At 41.1% G+C, this 23,254-nt stretch overlaps 1 protein-coding gene across 5 annotated transcripts in view; it reads right to left on the reverse strand.

Moving 5' to 3' along the window:
• Positions 1-1,355: 1,355 nt before the first annotated feature.
• The window catches only part of LOC109474343 (protein OS-9-like), a 31,492-nt gene continuing 9,593 nt past the window's right edge, over positions 1,356-23,254 (reverse strand). For 4 of the 5 annotated variants that reach the window (XM_019774634.1, XM_019774631.1, XM_019774632.1 and 1 more), the window contains 11 exons: positions 23,168-23,244; positions 21,984-22,082; positions 21,332-21,533; positions 19,316-19,701; positions 18,679-18,862; positions 7,572-7,728; positions 5,558-5,780; positions 4,682-4,868; positions 3,320-3,520; positions 2,578-2,690; positions 1,356-1,648 (listed from right to left, as the gene is read on the reverse strand). In XM_019774634.1, coding sequence (XP_019630193.1) covers positions 1,505-1,648; positions 2,578-2,690; positions 3,320-3,520; positions 4,682-4,868; positions 5,558-5,780; positions 7,572-7,728; positions 18,679-18,862; positions 19,316-19,701; positions 21,332-21,533; positions 21,984-22,082; positions 23,168-23,244 — 1,973 coding nt within the window. In that variant the 3' untranslated portion in view covers positions 1,356-1,504. The remainder of the gene's footprint in view (positions 1,649-2,577; positions 2,691-3,319; positions 3,521-4,681; positions 4,869-5,557; positions 5,781-7,571; positions 7,729-18,678; positions 18,863-19,315; positions 19,702-21,331; positions 21,534-21,983; positions 22,083-23,167; positions 23,245-23,254) is intronic. The other variant, XM_019774633.1, reaches the window with a different exon arrangement.

Here is a 23,254-nt window from a genome sequence, read left to right on the forward strand (position 1 = left end):
ATTTTGAAAAATCTCCATCATGGCATCAATGCTGCCTCTCTCAAATATTAACAGTGGTAAGGCCACAGCAAGTAAATTTTATGGATGACATCCTCCTCAGACTCCAAATCTAATGCAAGTGGGTGAAAAAAACAAGACAGGCTGAAAAACCCAAGGTTCCTACATTTTAAAATTTTGACTAATATTATTAATCATTGTACAAATGGTTTTGATTCAGAGGGAACATCACACATACATTTGTACACAGCCAGCATCACATATCACTGCATCAAAGTAAGAAACAAAACATTAAATCAGAGCCTTTTCTTGTCTCTTCTCTTCATAGTTACTGTATCTGACAGTGTCATCCTTCCGGCAACAGACATCTTTGCCCATTTTCGGCATGTTGACCGCTGTCAGAAGGCAACAAATTTTTTTTTTCCCAAAATCAGGTGAAAATCAATGCGTTGGCTGATTTTATCCATAAAAATTACTTGCTGTGGCCTTAGGCAGTACAATATCATACGTACAGTTTACTACATATCTTTGTCTACTAGCTATAGTATCTTCTAAGTAATGGTTTAAAGTTTGAACAGAAATGCACATCTCCTCTCTATCTGCCTTTTGTCATGTACATTATGTTTCTGATTGAGCTCGTGGCATATTTGTTGCCATTTTTCTTATCTAACATAGTTTTGCACCTTCTCAATTTTTACATTAGACAAGAAGATGAAAGAAACGATTAAAAAAAAGTATTTTTCACAGGTCCATACCAATAACATGTAACTCTCCTTTGTACAATATACAAACTTGGTGGGTGGAAAATCATCTTGTTAATTAAATCATTAATGATGTCCCACTGTCAACAGTACCTTGCACCTGTACAGTGTTGAGCAGCTTATGTACTGAAGACCTATTAAGCCTTGGTCACAACCCGCCGTACGTGCTTCTGCGTGCTGTCTTCGTACAAAAACATGGGCAAACGTAGGGCATCCGTGAGTGGTGAGTACCGCCTCCGTACGGAATCCTACAGATTTGGGAGCACGCAGACACGCCGTAGAACTTTAAGTGCGTGTAAAACTTTTTCTGCGTGCGGCCTGTGGATTCACCACCCGTACGTGCGAGTACGAGCGATGCGCATGCCCCGTACGTACCGTATGGAAGAAGCACGTGTGAATATGGCCTCCTTACGGTAAAGTTGCAATCGCACAGAGATCGTACTTTATAAGCACATACAACTCACCAATTGTGCAACAAATGATGCACGCAACCGCTCACGGCCAGACGTGGCATGCAGACCACCTTGCGCAACCGTGAGTGACGTGCGTCGATGCCACTCCTTCCCCACGTTTTCAGAAAAAACGTAGCAGACGTAGCTTCCCAAAAAACGTACGGAGAAAAAGCACGTACGGCGGGTTGTGACCAAGGCTTTACTGAAGACCAACATATACAATATATACCAACATGTCCATCACGAACATTTTTTAATATACAAAATTTTTGGATGGTACTCTGGTAGCTAGGGCTATTTTTCTGTGTCGTCGGTTTCTGGTCTGGTGTGTTCAGTTTCTGAGAGAACTTCTTTTGATGCGGGAGTGAACTTAAATCTGTAGTTCTCCTCTAACTGTTGTTGTCTTCTCTGTTCTGCCAGAGCCTCCTCCCCTCCCATCTGAAACAGGTCAGAGGTCAAGGTGAAAGTAAGGGCATGTCAAAGGTCATTTACAGGACAGGGTCAGCCAGAGGGTAAGAGGTCAAGGTGAAAGTAAGGGCATATTAAAGGTCATTTACAGGACAGGGTCAGCCAGGGGGTAAGAGGTCAAGGTAAGGGCATGTCAAAGGTCATTTTCAAGAGGGTAAGAGGTCAAGGTGAAAGTAAGGGCATGTCAAAGGTCATTTACAGGACAGGGTCAGCCAGAGGGTAAGAGGTCAAGGTGAAAGTAAGGGCATATTAAAGGTCATTTACAGGACAGGGTCAGCCAGGGGGTAAGAGGTCAAGGTAAGGGCATGTCAAAGGTCATTTTCAAGAGGGTAAGAGGTCAAGGTGAAAATAAGGGCATGTCAAAGGTCATTTACAAGTCAGGGTCAGCCAGAGAGTAAGAGGTCAAGGTGAAAGTAAGGGCATGTCAAAGGTCATTTACAGGTCAGGGTCAGCTAGAGGTTACAAAAGTGGGGGTATGACAGTACTGTAAATCACTATGCGGTAGCAAAGGTTCGCAGATTGAGAACAATTTAGTAATATGTGTTCACAGAATACATTCGTGTTGCAGCAAAAAGAATAATGTTGAGTTCATGGTACAGATGTGGCTGCAAAAACCATGAATATAAAAGTAGCACAAAAAAATTGTGATTTACTGAAAATTTGGCTGTATGCTAAGATTACAGTTACTAAATTGATGGCTTAAATTTTGTTAATCCATTGCTGGTATATACATTGTAATAACTGCATTGCATGGTATGGACACTACACAAAAAACCTTTCCAAACATAAACTTTAAGGCTGAAAAGAGGATTTACTGTTTTTTTTTTAAATTTTCTTCTGCCAACTACATTGTATGCTACATGTAACATGCTACCCTGGTACCCTGTGATGATACGTACCAGCATTGTTACTATCATTTCTCTAAAGTATGACGTCTCTTCATCTCCCAGTAGATGGACATCATCATCATCACCATAATAACCAGTGGTGATGATCTTCACTTCAATATTCCCTGTGGACAGTAAGAGAGAGTATGACGTCGATGAAGGTTAGACATCCAGGTAATACAATACGCCAAAAAGCAGGAGTACACTTAAGCTCCTGTTCTGCATAACAGGAGCTTTCTGACTAATTTGCATTATCTTGTCTTGACTTGTAAAAGCTATTATAGCTTTTGTTCCCTTTTGGACTTCCAAAAAATTGTCTTCACTTTATTTGCATAATAGTTTGTGCTTATAAACCTCAGTCACTGGTCTCTCAGTCACTGATGAAAGCTAGTGGATACTAGCTGAAACGTCTGACGTTTTCAAAATCATATCCAGTTGCTTGAGTAACTGTTTTTTTGGAGGACATGTAAGAGAGAGATGACATTACAAAACCAGGAAAAAAGTCACAAAACTTATCATCCTAGGGCATTAGTGCCATACATTGTAGTTCATTAAATAAGACCTTGAAAAACTAGTGAGGAGGACATCAGGGGTACCGATATTGATATTTGCTGTGCCCATGAGAACCACAGGACAGAGGCAAATGGCGAGCTGCCATCAAGCACCATTATCGGTGTGCAGGCACGTCTAACCCTCAGTTATGGAGAACAACAGACGATAAACAGGATAGAAAGAGAAAGAAAGAAAGAGAGACCTTGTGTCTTCATCCCAGCCTTCTCCAGCTCTTCCTTCACGGTTTCCTCCATCTTCCTGCGGTCCTGTGCAGATATCCCATCATGCCCTCTGTTCTCCTGCAGCCGCTCCTTGTCGCCCAGCTGAATCTTGGTGACGCGAACTTTGACCTGGTCCCTGCTCCTCAGGTCCTGTTTGGGGGGAGGGGTGGTGAAGGGGGGTTCTGGGGAAACAGAAGACAGTGCAAACAGAAAGTGAAGAAGACTGGCAATGAAAACATACATTGCCATGGCGACGGTGGTTGCTGGTAGGGTTATTGTTTGCATGGCACTGCCATGATTTCATGATTTTGAGGAAGACTTGGTACCTGTTAAGTCTAGACAGATACAGTGCACTCCTCCCCAGAGTGTATAGTGAACGAGCCCGGGGGTCACAGAAAGCAGGGCCATCTGAGGAAGAGAGGTCTTCCCAAGGGTTTCCAGGAATGTGGGCATAGATGTGGGTCAGAGAAATGCCTGTGGACATTCCATTCTTGTGGAGAAAATGCCTGTGTACAATTCCTAGAATTCTTGCAAATTGCACACAATACTGTACCATTAGGCTCCTCCCTTAGACATCGCCAAAAACAATGTTCACAAACAGTAAGTCTTTAGATAGGACTTTTTGTTTTCCAAGTTTTAGAACTGTTTTCCTATTTTTGTAGAACAAAAAATAACATATAAATAAATATATATTATGGCACATTAAACAAATAAATATATGACAATAACAACTTAAAATATATGACAATAACAATTTAAAAGGAAAACAAGTCATACAAAACACAGGAAAATATACAAAACACCTAGTTTTATAACCTGAGTCAGACATGTAGATTCAGAAGAAGCTACTGTCATTATCATAATTTATGCAATCGGTGGTACATGTGTCTTCATCTTTGCATTTCAAGACCATTTTCAGCTGTGTTCTAGTATATATTGATAATGAACTCTTCACAAACTTTTTCATGTATATATAATATATACACTTTGGAGATCTTTTAACCCATTCAATCAATGACCTTGTAATTTTGAGTAATTTTGTAAGTATGAACAATACACAAAGTTTAATACACAGTCACTTGTAAGGTCATCAACATTTTCCAGAACCGTCTCTTGCATGTATGCTGTAAAATTTTACATCAACGTCAAAAATACAACAAGAATTCGGAGACATCATCATATGTACCTCCATGAAATATATGAGTTTTTGTAAATGTTTTTTTATTCGTCTCATTTACACAAATACTGAACAAATAATGAACAAACACACAGACAGACACACACACACACGCCAAAAACAATACCTCTATTTTTCATGGAGATAATAATTTAAAAAGTCAGACCTTCATCTTCCTCTTCCTCCTCCTCTTCTAGAGCATCCACCTTGCCCCCCTCCCCCTTTGTCTCTGTTGTACTTTTCTGCTCCATTTTCTCCAGTAGTTTGTTCAGGGTGTTTGCCAGTTTCCTGGCCGCATCGCTGCGATCCACCCCGGGGTCTGTGCCCTCTTCTGAGTACAGTTCTTCCTCAGCCTGGAAAAACGGGATATTAAAAATGACTTAGGCCACTGCAAGTAAATTTTATGGATGACATCCTCCGCATACTCTAAATCTAACGCGAGCGGGCGAAAAAACAAGGCTGGCCGAAAAAACAAGGTTCCTACAATTTAAAATTTTGACTCAATCATTGTACAAATGGTTTTGATTCAGTAGGAACATAACATATGGGATATACACAGCCAGCATCACATATGACTGCATCAAAGTAAGAAACAAAACATCAAATCAGCCTTTTCTTGTCTCCTCTCTTCATAGTTATCTGCCATCCACCTTCTGGAATGACATCTTTGCCCATTTTAACCTCAAAATTTCTTTTTTTTTTTTCCAAATCAGGCGAAATTAATGTGAGTGCTGATGTCATGAATAAAAATTACTTGCTGCATGTGGCCTTATGACATGTGATCACTATCAAGTGATCACAATGTCAATCCATTAAAGATCCCACCACACCTTTCGAAAAAGTGTAGGGGCATGCCCCGGTGTGCGATGGTCCAAATACTTAATGATTAATCTGATTATTCACTACGGACTCCAGGAAGAGTAGTGTGAAATTCACACTAATGGAGATCCTAAACAAACAAACAAAAGTCAACGCTTATGTTTGACCAATCAGACCACTGACAGCTAGCTACATGTACATGTAGAGAAAGTTCTTTGCCTACCTCATCTATGATGTCATCGAACTGCTGGGTCATCTCCTGCCGGACTTTCTCTGTCATTTTAGACAGCCTGGATCTGTGTGTCAGGCTGTCAAGTTCTTCTTCAAACTCCTTCACAAAGTCTTCATCCTCTTCATCTTCCTCCTCATCTTCATCTTCATCTACATCATCATCATCATCATCTTCTGTACCGTCAGCCATGTTCTCCTCCTGCCCAGAGGTGTATCTGTCCCAAATAAGAATAAAAATCTTTGTTGAGAGTAACTTGTTCGCCACCCTACAACCGCTATCACATAGGCGTAATGTTGCAAGCCTTGCGTTATTTTATCACTACTTCCACCGTGACGGTAAATGCTGCGTGGAACTTCATTCGCTAGTGCCCCCACTTCGAACATTCTCAGCAGGGACACGTCTTGCCACTTCCACTGAAGCGAATCACCCTTTCTTCCTCCATTCACCACCTCTTAGGAGGAAGTTCCACGCTGAAAGCTTCTTTCCCAGAACAATATCATAATGGAATAAGCTACATTTTTTGTACCTTGTGATTGTTTCCCACATGAGTATAACCTTAAACTCTTTAAGTCTAAGGTCAACAAAAATCTGTTCTTACTGGCTGAACAGTAACCAAAAACATTTTGAGTGGCTCTCACGTGCCTTGTTTTGTGGTGACCTACATATCCTACATGTATGAAGTAAAAAAAAAAGAAGCCACAAGTCATTGACCAAATAGGAGGCTAGCTTCTCACCTATCTTAAAATACGTACAAATCAAGTACACACACTTTTTCTTGAACAAAAAACTTTCAACAAGTCTTGCAAAGTCCTTTAATATGACTGTCAGTGTCAGATGACTGTCAAGTGTCATCATTCATGGGGGGAGGGGGGGATGAAATCATGTGGCTTCTGAGTCAAAAACAAAGACTCAAAAGTAGCAAAACAAGCGAGTCAAATCTGTATTTAATTTGATACTACATGTAGGGGTGGGTACTGCTTCAGCCAAACCGGTTTAAACCGGAACGACATTCGGGAACTGAGTAAAAAAAACGAAACGTGAAAAGAGGATCATCGAACCTGATGTACATTTCTGTACACATCAGATTCTTCAGATAATCTGGCCATGGCAGGTAAAGAAAATAACCTTGAATCAAACTAGATTGGCCTTAATCCATGTTTGTCTCTTTCTGTAACTGTGTTCAGCTTCAATATACAAAATTGTTGAAAACTTGAACATAATATATAACACGTCGATGAAGGTTAGACATACAGGTAATACGATATGCCAAAAACCAGTTACTCATCAAGCAACTGGATTATGATTTTTCAGACGTTTCAGCTAGTATCCACTAGCTTTCGTCAGTGACTGAGAGACCAGAGGGGAAATGCAGGTATAATATATAACACACTAGTGAGTCACCTGTACTCGTGTTTCGCACTCCAAAATATGATATTATTATTATATAGTGCTACAGTAACTGTACAATAATCAGGTCCAGGTTTAGGTCCGGACCTGGACCTGATCCTCTGAATCTGATCCGGACCTGAATTTTCTATACAGGTACCCACCCAATGTTATCTTGAAAGTTCATCTGTGTTCAACTGGGTAGAAATCATTATGAAGCAAGTTTAAGCTGTAATTTTTCAACGCAAGAAATTGGACTCACCTAAATTTTCGACCGTACAACTCCAGTCTTTGTCAAGGAAATCAATGAACAATCCACCACTTCCGTGACGTCAGGCAGATAACACACGTGACTCCGTGAGCAGTGGATCATACATGTAGGTTGCAGAAAGTCTGTGGCGCCCCCCGTCTCTGTTGAGGGATGGATGTAATGCCCTAAAGTAGATGGCCTCTTTAATCCCACCTATGATCCACTGCGCACGGAGTCACGAGTGTTGTGACGTCACAGAAGCGGTGGATTGTTCATTCCTTGACAAAGACTGGAGTAACAGTCGAAAATTTGGGTGAGTCCAATTTTTTGTGTTGGAAATTACAGTTTAAACTTGCTTCATAATCATACCTTAATGTGTTGTCGTTCTGAGTTTCCTGCCCCATGGCATCCTGGGAAGGTTCTTGCTTCTGCAGCCGTTCCTGCACAACTTCCTTCACCACCTTCCTCAGGTCTCCCGTGTCCACCGAGTCGGCAAGGTTCAGACTGTCTATCTTCTGGTCAACGTCTGGGGGAAACAAGGGGGAGTTTTTCAGGTATCTGTGTGTGAAGTGTACTACCGGTAATGCGGTTAATACCTCATTGGTTAGGCCACACCAATTCAATTTGTTGTTTCTCAGATTTGCCTTGTCCTTTTTTTCTGATTTGCAAAAAAATGAAAAAATTTAAATTTTTTTCTTCTAAATCAACTGCAAAATGCTCAATGAAAGACATATTTTGGCCCAGACGGTTGAATAAAGTCCTTTTCTTCCTAGTTGTTAAAGTGTTTTTTTTTTAATGTAACAGTACAATTTTGTTTCATTAAAAGTTCAAAATCTATTGTTTCAATTATAAACCAGCCTGGTATGTTCACTTCATGGCTCATTTTGTAACAGTTCCAGCTATCATGGGGTGCCTTGGTCTGTTTTTTTTTTTTAATTTCGCCCCGTCGCTTCAATTTTTTTCTGAAAAAATGCAAGAAACAACAAATTAAATTGGTGTGGCCTTACAGTTACGTATGTCCAATTTAAGAAGATTGTGGCTGAAAAACATGACTCTACGGCAGATGTCTCAATTACATTATACAGTGGAAGGCAAAAATGGGAATACGATTGTAGTTCTTAGTTTACTTAATACCTTTAAAAATCCTTTTGTTCTCTTGAAAATTTTGGTCCATATTGGAGACTTTTGGGCTAGAAGGAACAGGTAGGGTCTAAAGTTTCCTACTTTGGTCAATTTTTGTTGATTTCACCAGGTTAGTGGGTGTAATGACGTGGTTAATTATCTGGGTGAGCCACTGGATCATGTGGTCACCACCTGCCTTCAGCATCTCCGCTGTGATGTTACACTGATGCCCGGAGCTTTCGAGTTCTTCAGTTTCCTCAGAGCAGCCTTCACCTCGTCTGGAGTAACAGGGGTGATAGGGCAGTCCGGGTTAGCGCCATCTGTCGCATCTGAAGCCTCAGTCAGGGTGGGGTCCTCTGGGACAGGGGGGTAGTTAATTAAGACACTACTCTGCTTGCTGACGACCTAGAACGATTCCAGGAAGCCCTCACAGTGTATGACGAGGAATCCAAGAAGCTTGGGCTAAGCATCAATGGGGTAAGACAGAACTTATGCACATCGGGGAAGGCCGAGACCTCCCCCACTCGTCTTCAACTCCTGCACGGTGAACTTTGTTTCCACGTTCAAGTATCTTGGATCCATAATTTCCAAGACAGGGGATCTAAAGCCAGAGATCAACCAAAGACGTGCTCAAGCTTCAGCAGTCCTGCAGTCTCTGTGGAAGCCACTCTGGCGACATCGCCACATCACACAGCAGACGAAACAACGCATCTACAACTCCTCTGTCATCTCGGTCCTACTGTACGGATCAGAAACCTGGGCACTGAGCAGCACGCTGGAATCACGACTAGACGGATTCGACAGCAGAGCCCTCAGGAGGATTACCGGCATCCGCTGACATGAACATGACATGTCAGCAACAAGGAACTCCGAGACCTGACCGGACAACCTGCTGCATCGTGCCTTGCAGCTGCCGGACGGATCTGCTGGTACAATGAATGGTCACGTTCTCCGCCTCCCTCCCTGGCACCTCACCCGTGCCTTGCTGGATCCAGACTTTGCCCCTGAACAGGCAGGATGGCGGCGGCCCAGGGGGGCCCCACGTACCAGATGGATGGACGCTTTACAATGTGACCTAAGCAACATCATCATCCAGCTCTACATATTAAACATTTGGTCAACCATTTGAAATAACTTCCCATTATCATTACCATTTAATACCATTATCATTAAGAAAAGTTCCCATACTTTGAACACCTAAGTGCAAATGATAGATTTATATTTTTGATGCGTCTAGACAAACTCTGTATCACAAACATGATCTGTTCCCACATTTTCCACTGTACGAAAAAGGGAGAAGTTGACCCCTCTGTGTCAGTAACTAGTAGTCTTTGTATTACTATTAGCCTAATAATAGTACCCTGTATGTTCCTTATGTATGTATGTCTAAGTCAAGTGGTGTATCTTTTGTCTCCACTTTTCTACATACATGTACGTCTGTAATGTGTCTGTTAGTGTTAAGTCTTGACCTGTGCCTAGCCCGTCGTGGCATGAATGTATAATAAAGGTATTTCATTATCATTATTAAAAAAATTCACATGGGGCTTTAAGTCTTCAAAACCTTTTTTTGTGTCGACCAGCTTGTTATTTGTAATTGAATTACATTCTATTTTCAATCGAGTTCTAAATGTTTATGTAAGATGGCAAGGAGATTTTAGGTTGATATGACAACTGTGCGCTTAACATAATTCTAGACAAAGCTTCTGACTTTGATCTTCACTAAGTCCGGACTTGCAAATAAGTTACTTAGAGCATGCGATGTCCCAATTACGATTGAGTTCAGAACTTACAATTGAGTTCGGAAATGATGCACGCACGTTAATATAATTGCGTGCCAAGTTCAATGCGAATTTGTCCGCCAGCCCGAAGCCTATTAGTCTGCATTTACGACGTATATACCCCATTTCTCACGCCCTCAAGTGAAGCATATATGAAGGATATATATTATCGTTGTGTTACTTATAATTAGTTTTTACTTCAGTCTCAACGCTATACTTGGCAGTGTGCATACACACATCTCACTACCGCAACGCAGGTACCTGCTATGGACACCGTACTGTCAGCAGCACTCTACATTTCAGTCCTCTTTTTGGCTGTACATGTACCTGTCAGTGGAAGTAAGTACATGTAGCTTCGTTTCTGCGTCAGATATTTTTGTGTGACACACACTTTCTGTATGATTTTTTTTCCGGAAGAATAGTAATGTTTTGCTTGTTCCTGATTGAATCACTAGTACACCATTATATGTGTGTCCTGGTCAAGAAATGAAGCATCATTGTGAGTGTACCACAACAAGCTTGTTGTGGTGGCAGGCCAGAAGTGATCAAAATGCATGAAATAGTTGCGGTGGATCTTGACCGCTAAAGTCACTAGTATTTGTGGATCGTTAACAATTAAGATTTACAGGTAGATTTTGCTAGTTTCAATGACAGCAGCTTGACCACTTGAAAGAATGGCGGATAGAAAAAAAAGCTATATGATAATAACGTTAATGCCTCGCCTTATCCTCGGTGTCTATGGTGAGATAATCCCTGGTCAGGTGTGATAACCACCTCATAAACCACCTCGTTTGCTACGCTCACTTGGTGGTTTATTCCGTGGTTATCACACCTGACCAGGGATTATCTCACCATATACACCTCGGGGCGGGGTATTAACCCTTAATAACACTCTCCTCCTGACGTCAGTGCTCCTTTAAAGAAAATGTTAACCTTTTTTCAGCGACATGCCCCAACGGGTATCGTATGTATCGCCAAGTGTGCTACAAACTATTCCTCACGCCCCAAACGTTCTCCGACTCGGACGCGGCTTGTCAGGCTGACGGAGGCACCCTCGCCATGCCCCGTGATGCCGGTATCAACACGTTCCTCATCACCCTTATCAACATGCATCGGCCAGACAACGTCTGGTTTGGCTTACATGACCAGCATTATGAAGGTCAGTGGACGCTGACGGCGCCTTAAGGTGTCCTCCCTGGCTAATTTGGCATTTTAGCTTTCCATCATTTTCTCACACAGAAATTTAGAAAGAACTGTAGTTGTATTGAATATTGATACCTGGGTACAAAAGGGTTATGAATATGATTTTATGGACCATATGGATGACGTCATCACATTTTATTGCCCCAATTATCTTTAAAGTTATAATACAGCACTTTGGTACAAGCAACTGAAATAAAAGTATGATTTTCATGTGCTTAATGGTCAAAGCTTCAAACGTACGTTTGCACAAATTGATATCTACTAATTATCCGTAGTTATTAGAGAATAACCTAATTGCCTAATTAAAATCTAGTTATTCTCTAATAACTACAGGTAATTAGTAGATATCAATTTGTGCAAACGTACGTTTGTAGCTTTGACAATTATGCACATGAAAATCATATTTTCATTTCAGTAATACTTGTACCAAAGTGCTATATTATAACTTTAAAGATACATGTAATTACATTTGGGGCAATAAAATATGATGACGTCATCCGTATGGTCCATAAAATCATATTCATAACCCTTTTATACCCAGGTATCAATATTCAATACAACTACAGTGTAACAGTTCTTTCTAAATTTCTTTGTGAGAAAACGATGGAAACCTAAAATGCCAAATTAGCCAGGGAGGACACATTAATAAGTCATAAATTCCTGTAATGCCATGGAGGTAGTATAGGAACTGGGTGGTTGCAGCGCTTAATGTAAGTCCCCAATATGTCTGCTTTGTATTTCTTTGTTGAAATTTTAAGTACTACATGGTGTATACATGACATTCTTTGTTAATTATGGTTGATAATTATTTTTGGTACTATGCGCCGCCATCGCTGTCGTTTCCATAATATTCAGGGCTCAAAATACTGGGTGCATGTGCACCTTAGTGTACCCAAATTTGGAGCTGTGCACCTAATTTTTTTCGAATTCGTAGGATTACACATGTCAAGATGTTAAACATATAGTAGTATACAGCATATTCTTAACATGAATTAATAAATATTAATAAAATCATTCTTGTACTCCTTTTCTTTAGGAATAAAACAAAATTAGTTAATTTTTGCTGACATTCTACTAATATCTTATATGGTGCACCCAAACTTTTTTTTTGTGCACCCAGTTTTTTAGGTTGGGTGAACCAGTGCACCTATTCCCAAAAATTAATTTCGAGCCCTGATATTCTTTATTAATATTAAAGGTCAGTGGACATGGGTAGACGGTACTGTACTGGGCACTTACAGCACATGGGCACCGGGCGAGCCAAACAACTCACAGGACAGCCAAGACTGCGCTAAGTACTGGGGGTCCAGGGGCTACCGGTGGGATGATGAGGATTGTAACACATATCGCTTCCCCTTCATCTGCCAAGTCCTCTTATCAGGTTAGTATTTCAAGCAGATATCACTATCACACGTTCAAGTTCAAGTCACTCCTTATACTAGCAGGGGAAATGAGGAATGGATTTTGTCTAAATGTAACAAGCTTCCCTCTGTTGAATCATAGCCATCTTGATCATAAAGGCAAGATAACGTTGTTTTTTTTAAACCGAATTTAACATAATTTTTCCCAAACTGGGGATTTGCACCAAGTACAAGACCTTTACTTGGTGCAAGCACATCTTAGACTTTTTGAAGCAAGATTTTTACGGCTGGATGCTCTTCCTAATGCCAACCGAAACCCTAGTAGGGCCCATGCAGGAACCCTCTAAGTTAACTGAGGGGGGAAATGCCAAGGTCACAACATCTGGGTGCATGTCCGGACATGTCTGGGTTAGCCTGGATGCCAGACCCAAAGCACACTGGACACAAAATATCTCAGTGTGCAAGGGTCTGGTAGGGCCAGATAGACCTGCAACTCGAACGCTCAGTATCTGAGCGTAAGGCCCCATTGGTGGAACAGCAGGAAGCAATTTTACACCTCTGCTACAACATGTATGATTGGTTAAAAACTCCCAGCTGTATCTTTGAATGTTCACCAGCAGATGAGATTAAACTGTAGATAAGGTTATTTTGTCCTGGTGTGTTAGAGGACTGTTACCTATTAAACAAACAGGAAAGCCTGGGCTGTACACTACTTCTACTATTAGACTAAGTTCTGCTGTTATTTTGGAAAATAAACTCCAAAAACATTTAGAAAATTGACTGGTTAATGATTAACTGGTGAGCCCATGATTGTCTCCTGCTGACCAATGGTGATACCATGTAACAGTAACAGGCTACCTGTGGTGTGAGGGGTCATCAACCACAGCTTCTCCTCCCTATGCTCGAGAGCCTTTCCTAAGAGACCCTACCAGACCCTTGCACACTGAGATATTTTGTGTCCAGTGTGCTTTGGGTCTGGCATCCAGGCTATGTCTGGGTCCAACCCTGGGGAACCTGGGTCTTCTTGCTTGACAGTCAGACGCTCTATCCACTACACCACACAGACGCCACAATATCTATGCAAAACATTTCTGTGGCAGATAAATGTATTTACCACTGACAGTAGATGTTTGGATGACACGTTGTTTTTTTCTAATTCTAGCTTTATCTCAGCCAACTACTGAGATACCGACAACACCAAGACTGGAAACATCTCCAACCAGCACAACTGTTGAGTCAGTACTACACAGGCCACATCCACACAGTTTATGTTTATGTTTATTAGGAATCTCCATTTAGTAATACAATGTTTGTTTACTAGTCTTCCTGGAGTCCTTTACATTTAAAAGATGAAATATAATCAATTACAAACTTAATAGTAGCATTTATACAACAACATCAGCAGTATAACAATAACAATCTTAACAACAATCTACACGTAGGCCTACTTGCTAATATACACAACAATTAAAGCTAGCTTAAATTACATAGTATTACTTAAAATACAGTGGAGAGGTCAGAGGTCCCTATTTACACCATGTACATTACCACCATGTGTCGAGACACATGTGGTTGTACTTGTTACTCCATACTTTGATATTTTTACCTTCGCCAAGAAGGTTATGTTTTCAGGGGCTTTCGTGTATGTGTGTGTGTGTGTGTGTGTGTGTGTCTGTCTGTCTGTCTGTCTGTCAACACGATAACTTAAGAAGGCCTTGATGGATTGTCTTGATACTTGGTAGGTGGGTAGGTCTTGATGAGACCTCAAAATGATTAGATTTTGGACCCCCTAGCGGCTTGTTCTGGTACTGCAGCTGAACTTCCGGTTTTGATATCTCATGATCTAGACATGCTATGGCAATGAAATTTAGATGGTAGGTAGCTCTTGTGCTGGGGAAGAAGTGACGTGAGTTTAGGCCCCCTAGCGGCTTGCTCTGGAACTGCAGGGATAAATTCTTGAAAATATTCAAAAGGGGATAACTCAAGAACCGGTTGACGGATCGTCGTGATTTTTGGTATGTAGGTAGCTTACGTGATGCTTAATATAATTATGTGACAATTATGCAAATATTGATGTAATTTGCATAATTTATGGCGAAATTCTATAAATCAGCTGCATTCAATAATAGCACAATTAAAGCTTGTGACATTGGTAATTGACAACGAGAGAAACACAGGAAGATATTGATTATGTTAATAATGACTTAATTTGCATAATTAATGAAAATTTTTTATAATTATGTAATGATAACTGTCTGGAATTTCATACTTGTGGTATTTGAAAGTTAAATTGAGGTGAACATCATTAAACATAATTTATTCAAATCAAGACCTCATTTGCATAATTTATTAGTAAATGCTAGAATGCATTGTTTGTTAATATAAGACTGTTTTTTGGTTGAGATTATTATAAAATGATATAAATAATTCATGAAAATTAGGTTCCTATTTCTTAAATCAGGGGGGAATAATCTAATCTATAATTTGTCAGTCATAAAGATTAACATCATTTGGCGAAGGTATGAGATCGGGGAACTCTAGTCTTTAAATGTGCGTTCGCTTCCACCGTTATAGGTGACTTCCTCTCCGCGGCTGACACAACGGTCAACTCTTCCGGGAACAACTGTTGCTCAGCACATCACTACCAACCAAACAACACAGAGGTCAACTCTTCCGGGAACAGCTATTTCTCAACACCCCAGTTACCAGTCGGCACACCGGACAACTCTTCCAGGAACAACTGTTTCTCAGAGCCCCACTAACCAGACAACAAAACTTGCAGGTACGGGACACTATCTTCATCATTTGATTGCTTCATTTGCTGTTAAAGTTGTACAGTACCTGTTCTCATACACTCTTTAGGCCACACCAATTTAATTTCTTGGTTAATGGATTCGCCCACTTCATTTTTTTCTGATTTGCAAATAAAATAAAAATTGAATCAACTACAAAATGCTCATATTTTGCCCTGAACAGTAGTTGAAAACAGTCCTTTCATCCTAGTTGTTACTGTAACAGTTATTCCATCTTTCAATTTGGTTTCATTAAAAGTTCATAATTCACTGTTCAAATTTTGAACCAGCCTGGTGTGTTGACTTCATGGCTCCTATCGTACCATTTTGGGCCATAATAGGATGCCTAGGCCAGTTTTTATTTTTTTATTTTTTTTCGCCCGCCCGCTCCATTATTTTTCTAGAAAAATCCATTAACCAAGAAATTAAATTGGTGTGGCCTTATATATAATATATTTATAAAAAGTTCAATCGTGGTTTGTAGCCTATTTTCCATATCCAACAATTGTTAAAAGTACATGATTGTACAAATCTCCTGTTCTAATGCAGGAGGTGCATGGAACAAAACCAAGCCGCTCAACATCGCCCTAGTTTGCGCGGGCCTTGCCGTGGGTTTAGTCGGTATGTGTGGCATGTTGCTGTACTGTGGCAAGAGACGCCAACGGAGACGACAAGTGGCCCAACATCCGCAGGAAATCAATGAATAAGACCCAGTTCTACCACAAGGGGGCACACCCCAGTTAATTTTGGGTCTCAAAATCGATTCTGCATTACCCTCAACTTAGCGACCCTCTGTTTCAGGAAATACCTCTTAAGCCAAAACAGTCTGTTTGCAAATCTATATAAGGATATCCCTCTAGCTACGAGAACAATAGAATTTCAATTTCTTTCCCCTCTCACATGTTAGTAAATTTTAGGGGGAAAAAGATCTAGAATTATTCAATGAAAAATTATGCCAAAAATTGGTCATTTTCACGTGGAATTAGACCCATCGCCCAGAATTTATCCACCAATATTAGTCTTATATGGTCGGAAAGAGAAAACCCTTTAATTGTGTTATTAAGAAAAGTATAAAGAAAATCCTAACACTGAGATTATGCATATCTAGGTCAAACCGAAGCACCGCACTCAAGGCGGAAGGACACCCGGAAGTAAGCCTCGGGCCCGAAATCAATTTTCACCCAAAACACTTCTTACACTTTCCAGTCATGTTTGTAGTTAATACCAATTTGCAGTAAATATTATGAGAAATGTAAACTCAAACATGAACCACCGGAACCCCTTCGTCACTTTTTTTCCGAGCACTACCTCGGACCCCTGTCGCGGAAGAATTGGTGTGTGCACCGACAAGGCAAATCTGATGACTGAGCCACGTGAGCAAAACAAGCAGACTGAATTACTCCGTAAAGAAGGTATCCCTCCTGCAGGAGTATTGTGGTCAGTCGGTTTTTGCGTTCGCAGCCAAAACACAGGGTTTCCCTAGTTTAATCGGCATGAAATTTTACACGTCTGCAGGCATGCCTGTGATGATAAACGTGTTAATTTTTTACCGTAGCTGTTGTCGTGGTCAATGTAATATTTCAGATGCACCCCTACATTTATGAATATTGTTTTGAATCATGGGGCGGACCGGTTTCCTTCAGGCAGACGTTGGGATGGGTCGGTGATTAGAATCAGCCGTGCGTCTCCCGTTGTTTATGTATCGGGGCTGATTTTAAATGTGTTCGCAGCTAAAAAAATATGGTTGTGTCCGTTGTATTTCTTTGTAATTGGGCATGTGGTGTGCCATCATGGCAACGGCAGCGTGCGCAACTCGGAATCAAGAGTTCCCGGGTTCGAGTCCTGCCATGCCACCGATCTTGTGCCCTTGGGAAAGGCACTAAAAACGACTTTCTCCACTAGACTCAAGTGAAAATGAGTATTGTCTGAGTGTCCTGTATACGTTTCTATGTGCAGAACACAACACCAGCAACGGCTGCCTCTAGATCTGTTCCGCGTGTATTGCACTGTTGCAATTTCAATATCAAATCAAATTAATCATGTCCGTGATGATGCACATTGTTTTCTTTTCACCGTGGCAGTTTTTGTATTGAGGTAAATTCATATTTCAGAAATACTGTGGAATAGGGCGTACAAATGTACTACTTAAGCTGTGTGGTAGGCGAGGTTTTGAAAGCAGATATTAGGTGGTTGTTGTGTTTAATCGTTTGCGAGTATCTGTTTGTATTGTGACTTGTTTGTGACTGTGATTGTGACTGGTTTGCACCTACTAAGATACCTTATCAAATAAATAATATGTAGCAAATGAAAGATATTGTTATGAAAGATGACTTTGTTCATCTGTTTAGATTGTCGTGTTGTTGATCATAATGTATTTGCAAAATGTGCCCTTGGGAAAGGCACTTTTCCTCACTCCACCCAGGTGTGAATGGGTACCTAACTTCGGTTGGGGAAAGTCGTATTGAGGTCACCTTGTGGCGCCGAATGGCAGCCGCACAGACCCTTGCGGCAGTTCCACCAAAAAAAAAAAATACATTGCATGCATGTATCATGACACTGTGTATTATTATGAGACTGTATTATTACCCTTTGTATCCTTCTGATTGTAAACCCTGCATCAATTCAGCACTATAATGCACTATATTGCATGGGCGATGTTTGGCCAATAAACCATTTATTATATTTCAGTTCATACCACATGGTATGGATGAAATATATATTTTGTGTTCTCTCATGTTTCTCCTCCTCCTTCTCCTCCTGCCAATCGGTCAGAGGGATTCAACTCCGCCATCATTCAGCGTGAAATGACCTGAAATTTGGCATGGAGGTAGAGTGGGCAAATACCCCCATACGTTTTTTTTTTTCTTCATTTTTTTGATATATGCCTTTGAAAAATTTTTATGAAGGTTTTTTGGGGTATTTTTTGACAAAAAATGGATTTTTGGATCCTGAGCCCTGGTATTACTGGTACTGGTATTAATTTAAATGATCTGAAATTCGGTATAAGAGTACTACCTTGAACGTGTGTCTACAGAATAGCAGTCACATATTTGGCATACACCTCTTCCAAATGACTCATTTACTAGTAGGGGACTTGAATGGCTATTTCAGGCCAAAAAAGGGCCAAAAGTGCTATACCCGTTCCACGTTCGATCTAAAGAATGGCCTGTTCCATCTGCCGTTGTTATTACATCTACTAGTAGTTATTATTATTACTAACCTTCCATGTTGATGTCTGCCCCAGCCTCCTCAGCCTCCTTCACTCCCTTCTCCAGGGCCTCCACCAGGGTCTTCTGCAGTTTTCTCAGGGCTTTGTTCAGTTCCTTCAACTCTAAAGACTCCATCAGGTCACTGTCTTCTTTTTCATCTTCCTCTTCTTCCTTTTCAGTGTCCATCTCCTCATCCTGAAACATCCATATATAGAGAGCAATTTTTTTATAACTTAAATAAACAAAATTTGACTTGAAGTTATGCAGCAGCTTTGTGAATATAAAATTTCCAAAAATTAGTACAATTGAAATCATTCTTTTTATGTTTACCGAAGGAAAATACATTGTTTTTACTTAGTTTCTTCCTCTTCTGTTCCAAACACTAACCTCTGAGTCTGACCTGGCCAATGACATGATTTGTTGACGTCTGTCACCATGGTGACTGGTGTTGGGTTACATAATGTTGCAATTTCATGGTCTACTCTACTCTTGCCTGACACCATATACTTGTAGTACATGTATGTGAATGTGTTTGAGTAAAAATTAACAGGGCAGACCATGTCCGAAGGTAAAAATTATGCATTTGCTTTGCAAATGTTACTTCTCTTTTACATGATTCAGCTCTATTGAAGATTGGACAATATATACCTCATCATCATCATCATCTTCTTCATCCTCCCTTGTTGCCACGGCAACGTTCACACTGCCACGCCCCAGACCTTCACCCTTCTGCATCTCATCCATACTTCCCGTCTCCATGACAACAGCATCCTCCGTCTCCATGGAATCCATGCTATCTGGAATCTCATTGGTTCCTGGAGTTCTGGATATTTCCAGCTCTGTATCTACACTGTTCGTTGCTGGGTCATCTATGTTCTCCGTTTCCAGCTCTTTTCTTCTGTCTGTTCCAATCTTGGCGAGGTTTTCTTTCAGTTTTTGCTCCTCCCTTTCCTTTTCCTTCTCCAGTGTTGCCTTCTTCTCCTGGAGTTTCCTTTTTAGTTCAGCAATTTTAGCTTTCTGTCTGAGTTCACTTTCTGAAAAAAAAAACACAGAGAAATAAAGATGTTAAAACTTCAAGTAACAGAACACAGTTGCAAATTAATTTCTTTAGGAAAATATAGAACTGACAATAAATATTTCTGAAAAAAATAACAAAATTAAATGAAATACTACAGTAACTATGACATTTGTTGTAAAAGAAGAATCTGATATGCTTGGTGGCATACCTGTTTGTATCCTAGTACGTTGAACAGTCTTACACATGACTGGCTAGGTAAATGACAGACAGGACAGCCCTGCCTGTGATTGGTCCCTTACCTTCCTGTATTCTGAGGTACTCCAGAAACTGCTCATGAGGCAAGACGGGGTTGCACATGATTGGCTAGGACAGACAGGACAGGCCTGTGATTGGTCCCTTGCCTTCCTGTATTCTAAGGTACTCAAGAAACTGCTCATGAGGCAAGACAGGGTTGCATATGATTGGCTAGGACTTAGATAACAGACAGGACAGGCCTGTGATTGGTCCCTTACCTTCCTGTATTCTGAGGTACTCCAGAAACTGCTCATGAGGCAAGACAGGGTTGCACATGATTGGCTAGGACTTAGATAACAGACAGGACAGGCCTGTGATTGGTCCCTTACCTTCCGGTATTCTGAGGTACTCCAGAAACTGCTCGTGTGGCAGGACAGGGTTGTACATGATTGGCTAGGACTTAAATGGCAGGAAATCCCTGCTTGTGATTGGTCCCTTACCTTCCTGTATTCTGAGGTACTCCAGAAACTGCTCATGTGGCAGGACAGGGTTGCACATGATTGGCTAGGACTTAAATAACAGACAGGACAGACCTGCCTGTGATTGGTCCCTTACCTTCCTGTATTCTGAGGTACTCAAGAAACTGCTCATGTGGCAGGAGAGGGTTGCACATGATTGGCTAGGACTAATAGATAACAGACAGGACAGGCCTGTGATTGGTCCTTTACCTTCCTGTATTCTGAGGTACTCCAGAAACTGCTCATGTGGCAGGACAGGGTTGCACATGATTGGCTAGGACTTAAATGACAGACAGGACAGCCCTGCCTGTGATTGGTCCCTTACCTTCCTGTATTCTCAGGTACTCCAGAAACTGCTCATGAGGCAGGACAGGGTTGCACATGATTGGCTAGGACTTAAATGACAGACAGGAGAGCCCTGCCTGTGATTGGTCCCTTACCTTCCTGTATTCTGAGGTACTCCAGAAACTGCTCATGTGGCAGGACAGGGTTGCACATGATTGGCTAGGACTTAAATGACAGGACAGGAGAGCCCTGCCTGTGATTGGTCCCTTACCTTCCTGTATTCTGAGGTACTCCAGAAACTGCTCATCTGGCAGGAGAGGGTTGCACATGATTGGTTAGGACTTAAATGGCAGGACAACCCTGAATGTGATTGGTTCCTTACCTTCCTGTATTCTGAGGTACTCCAGAAACTGCTCATGAGGCAGGACAGGGATGCACACGATTGGCTAGAACATAAATGACAGGACAGACCTATCTGTGATTGGTCCCTTACCTTCCTGTATTCTGAGGTACTCTAGAAACTGCTCATGTGGCAGAACAGGGTTGCACATGACTGGCTACTAGGAATAATAGATAACAGACAGGACAGGCCTGTGATTGGTCCCTTACCTTCCTGTATTCTGAGGTACTCCAGAAACTGCTCGTGAGGCAGGACAGGGTTGCACATGATTGGCTGAGGCTTGTGGCTCTGCAGGGGTTTCAGGTAGGGGTGGTGGCAGATTTTTGTCGTGTGGACCGTGATGATGTAGTTACACGACGACGGCTCGTCCACGCGATTAATGTAATCTCCCATCCCCTCCTCACACAAGAACTAGAATAAATATATATATTTTTTAAATTACTAAGTGAAAGTGATCTCGAGCCAGTTTAGCTTATTGAAGAGCTACTGTAATCTTCCACTGGCTGTGACAGAGAAGACAGACGCTATGTACTGCATTTACAAAGTACAGGTTCATTGTTCCCCTACACATGTAGCTCTTTTTCACCAAGCACAATGAACAGTGGACCATGGCTTAACGTCCCGTCCTAAGGACTGCGATCCTAAACAGTTAAGCGTGCATGTTGGGTTAGCGACAATAGCCGGGATTCGAACTCCCAACCTCTTAGTACAGAACCAGGATCACTAACCACTGGACTACGCAAGCTACGAAATCATGAAGACTGAGAAAAGATATTCCAATTTTTAATGAAAGAAAAATATTCAGATTATCAGAATGAATTATGAAGACACAGCATGACTCCTCCCCACCCCCTGACTTACCCTGACCTCCGCCTGCCGGTAGTGCCCTGTGAGGTCACAGGTCGTCCCGTTAACGTACTTCTGACTGTGATAACGCTGCAGGCGATGGCTGCCGGCAGCCTGCAGGGACAAACACACACAGTTATCATAAGATTCCAACAAGATGAGAGGACTTGACTATTTTCTACTTCCCTGTGTCAGAACAGGGTTCTCAACAGGATTTCTTCATAGCATAGGGGTCAGGTACAGAACAACAACTTTCGTGGCGCAAATCTTTAATTGAGCCGAAGAATTTTGAAACTAATAACCCCCTGAAACACTATAATTTATTGTTTGATGTGGAACAGACTTTGTGAAGTTACCTGGTTTTCCCTCTGCTATAGCTTCATTCTAAAGTTATACAGTATTTTAATTTTTTGCAAGATTTATGACGGTTCTCCCTCCCAAAGCACCCCTATGCTGATTGAAACTTAGCATAGGGGTCAAAATTATAGCTAAAAAGGCCTGGCTAGAACACTGCAGAAAATTTAAACCTTGCAGCCAGAAAATATGATGAAACACAATTACATCAATTATAACAGTACTAGTAAGTGAAGGAAGCCCAGGGCAAAATAAAGACACTGATTATAAGCCCCAAATCACAAGTGTTCTTGCCAGGCCTTTTGAGCATAGGGGCCCCCTGTACTGTGATTTTGACCCCTATGCTGTCTAATGTTTTGGAAGGAGGAACCTTCATAAATCTTGCAAAAAAATTAAGATATACATGTAACTTTAGAATTTTTAACTTCACAAAGTCTGTTCCCAATTAAACAAGAAATAGTGTCTCAGCGGGTCATGAGTTTCAAAATATTTCAGCTCAATGTGCAACTTGTGTCGTAAAAGTTGCTCTTCTGTACCTGACCCCTATGCTATGAAAAAATCCTGGTGAGAACACTGCTTGTCTTGAAATTACAAGAATCAACTTCTAGTAGCATGAGCTGCACAACAAGATGAGACATGATGAAAAACAAAGAAATTATTATAAAATGTAATGCCTGATTATGATATGTTAGTGATATGTTTCCAGGAGTTGGCTTGGACCAGCTTTCAATAAAAGTAAAGTATGTACCATTTGCCGTTCTAAGATATTTTAGTCAACAAAATACTACATATTTTAGATTTTTAGTAAACTAAATACTTCATAAACAAAAAGTGTGTAGTCCTACCTCATTGGAAGTGTTGGTCCAGTTTTTGTCCGACTCGTAAAAGCCGATGTAGTAGATGTCACCTTTAATTTCACCTTCTGAAACAGT

Source organism: Branchiostoma belcheri, unplaced genomic scaffold (genome assembly GCF_001625305.1).
Source record: "Branchiostoma belcheri isolate BF01 breed outbred unplaced genomic scaffold, Haploidv18h27 scaffold302, whole genome shotgun sequence".
NCBI lineage: Eukaryota > Metazoa > Chordata > Leptocardii > Amphioxiformes > Branchiostomatidae > Branchiostoma > Branchiostoma belcheri.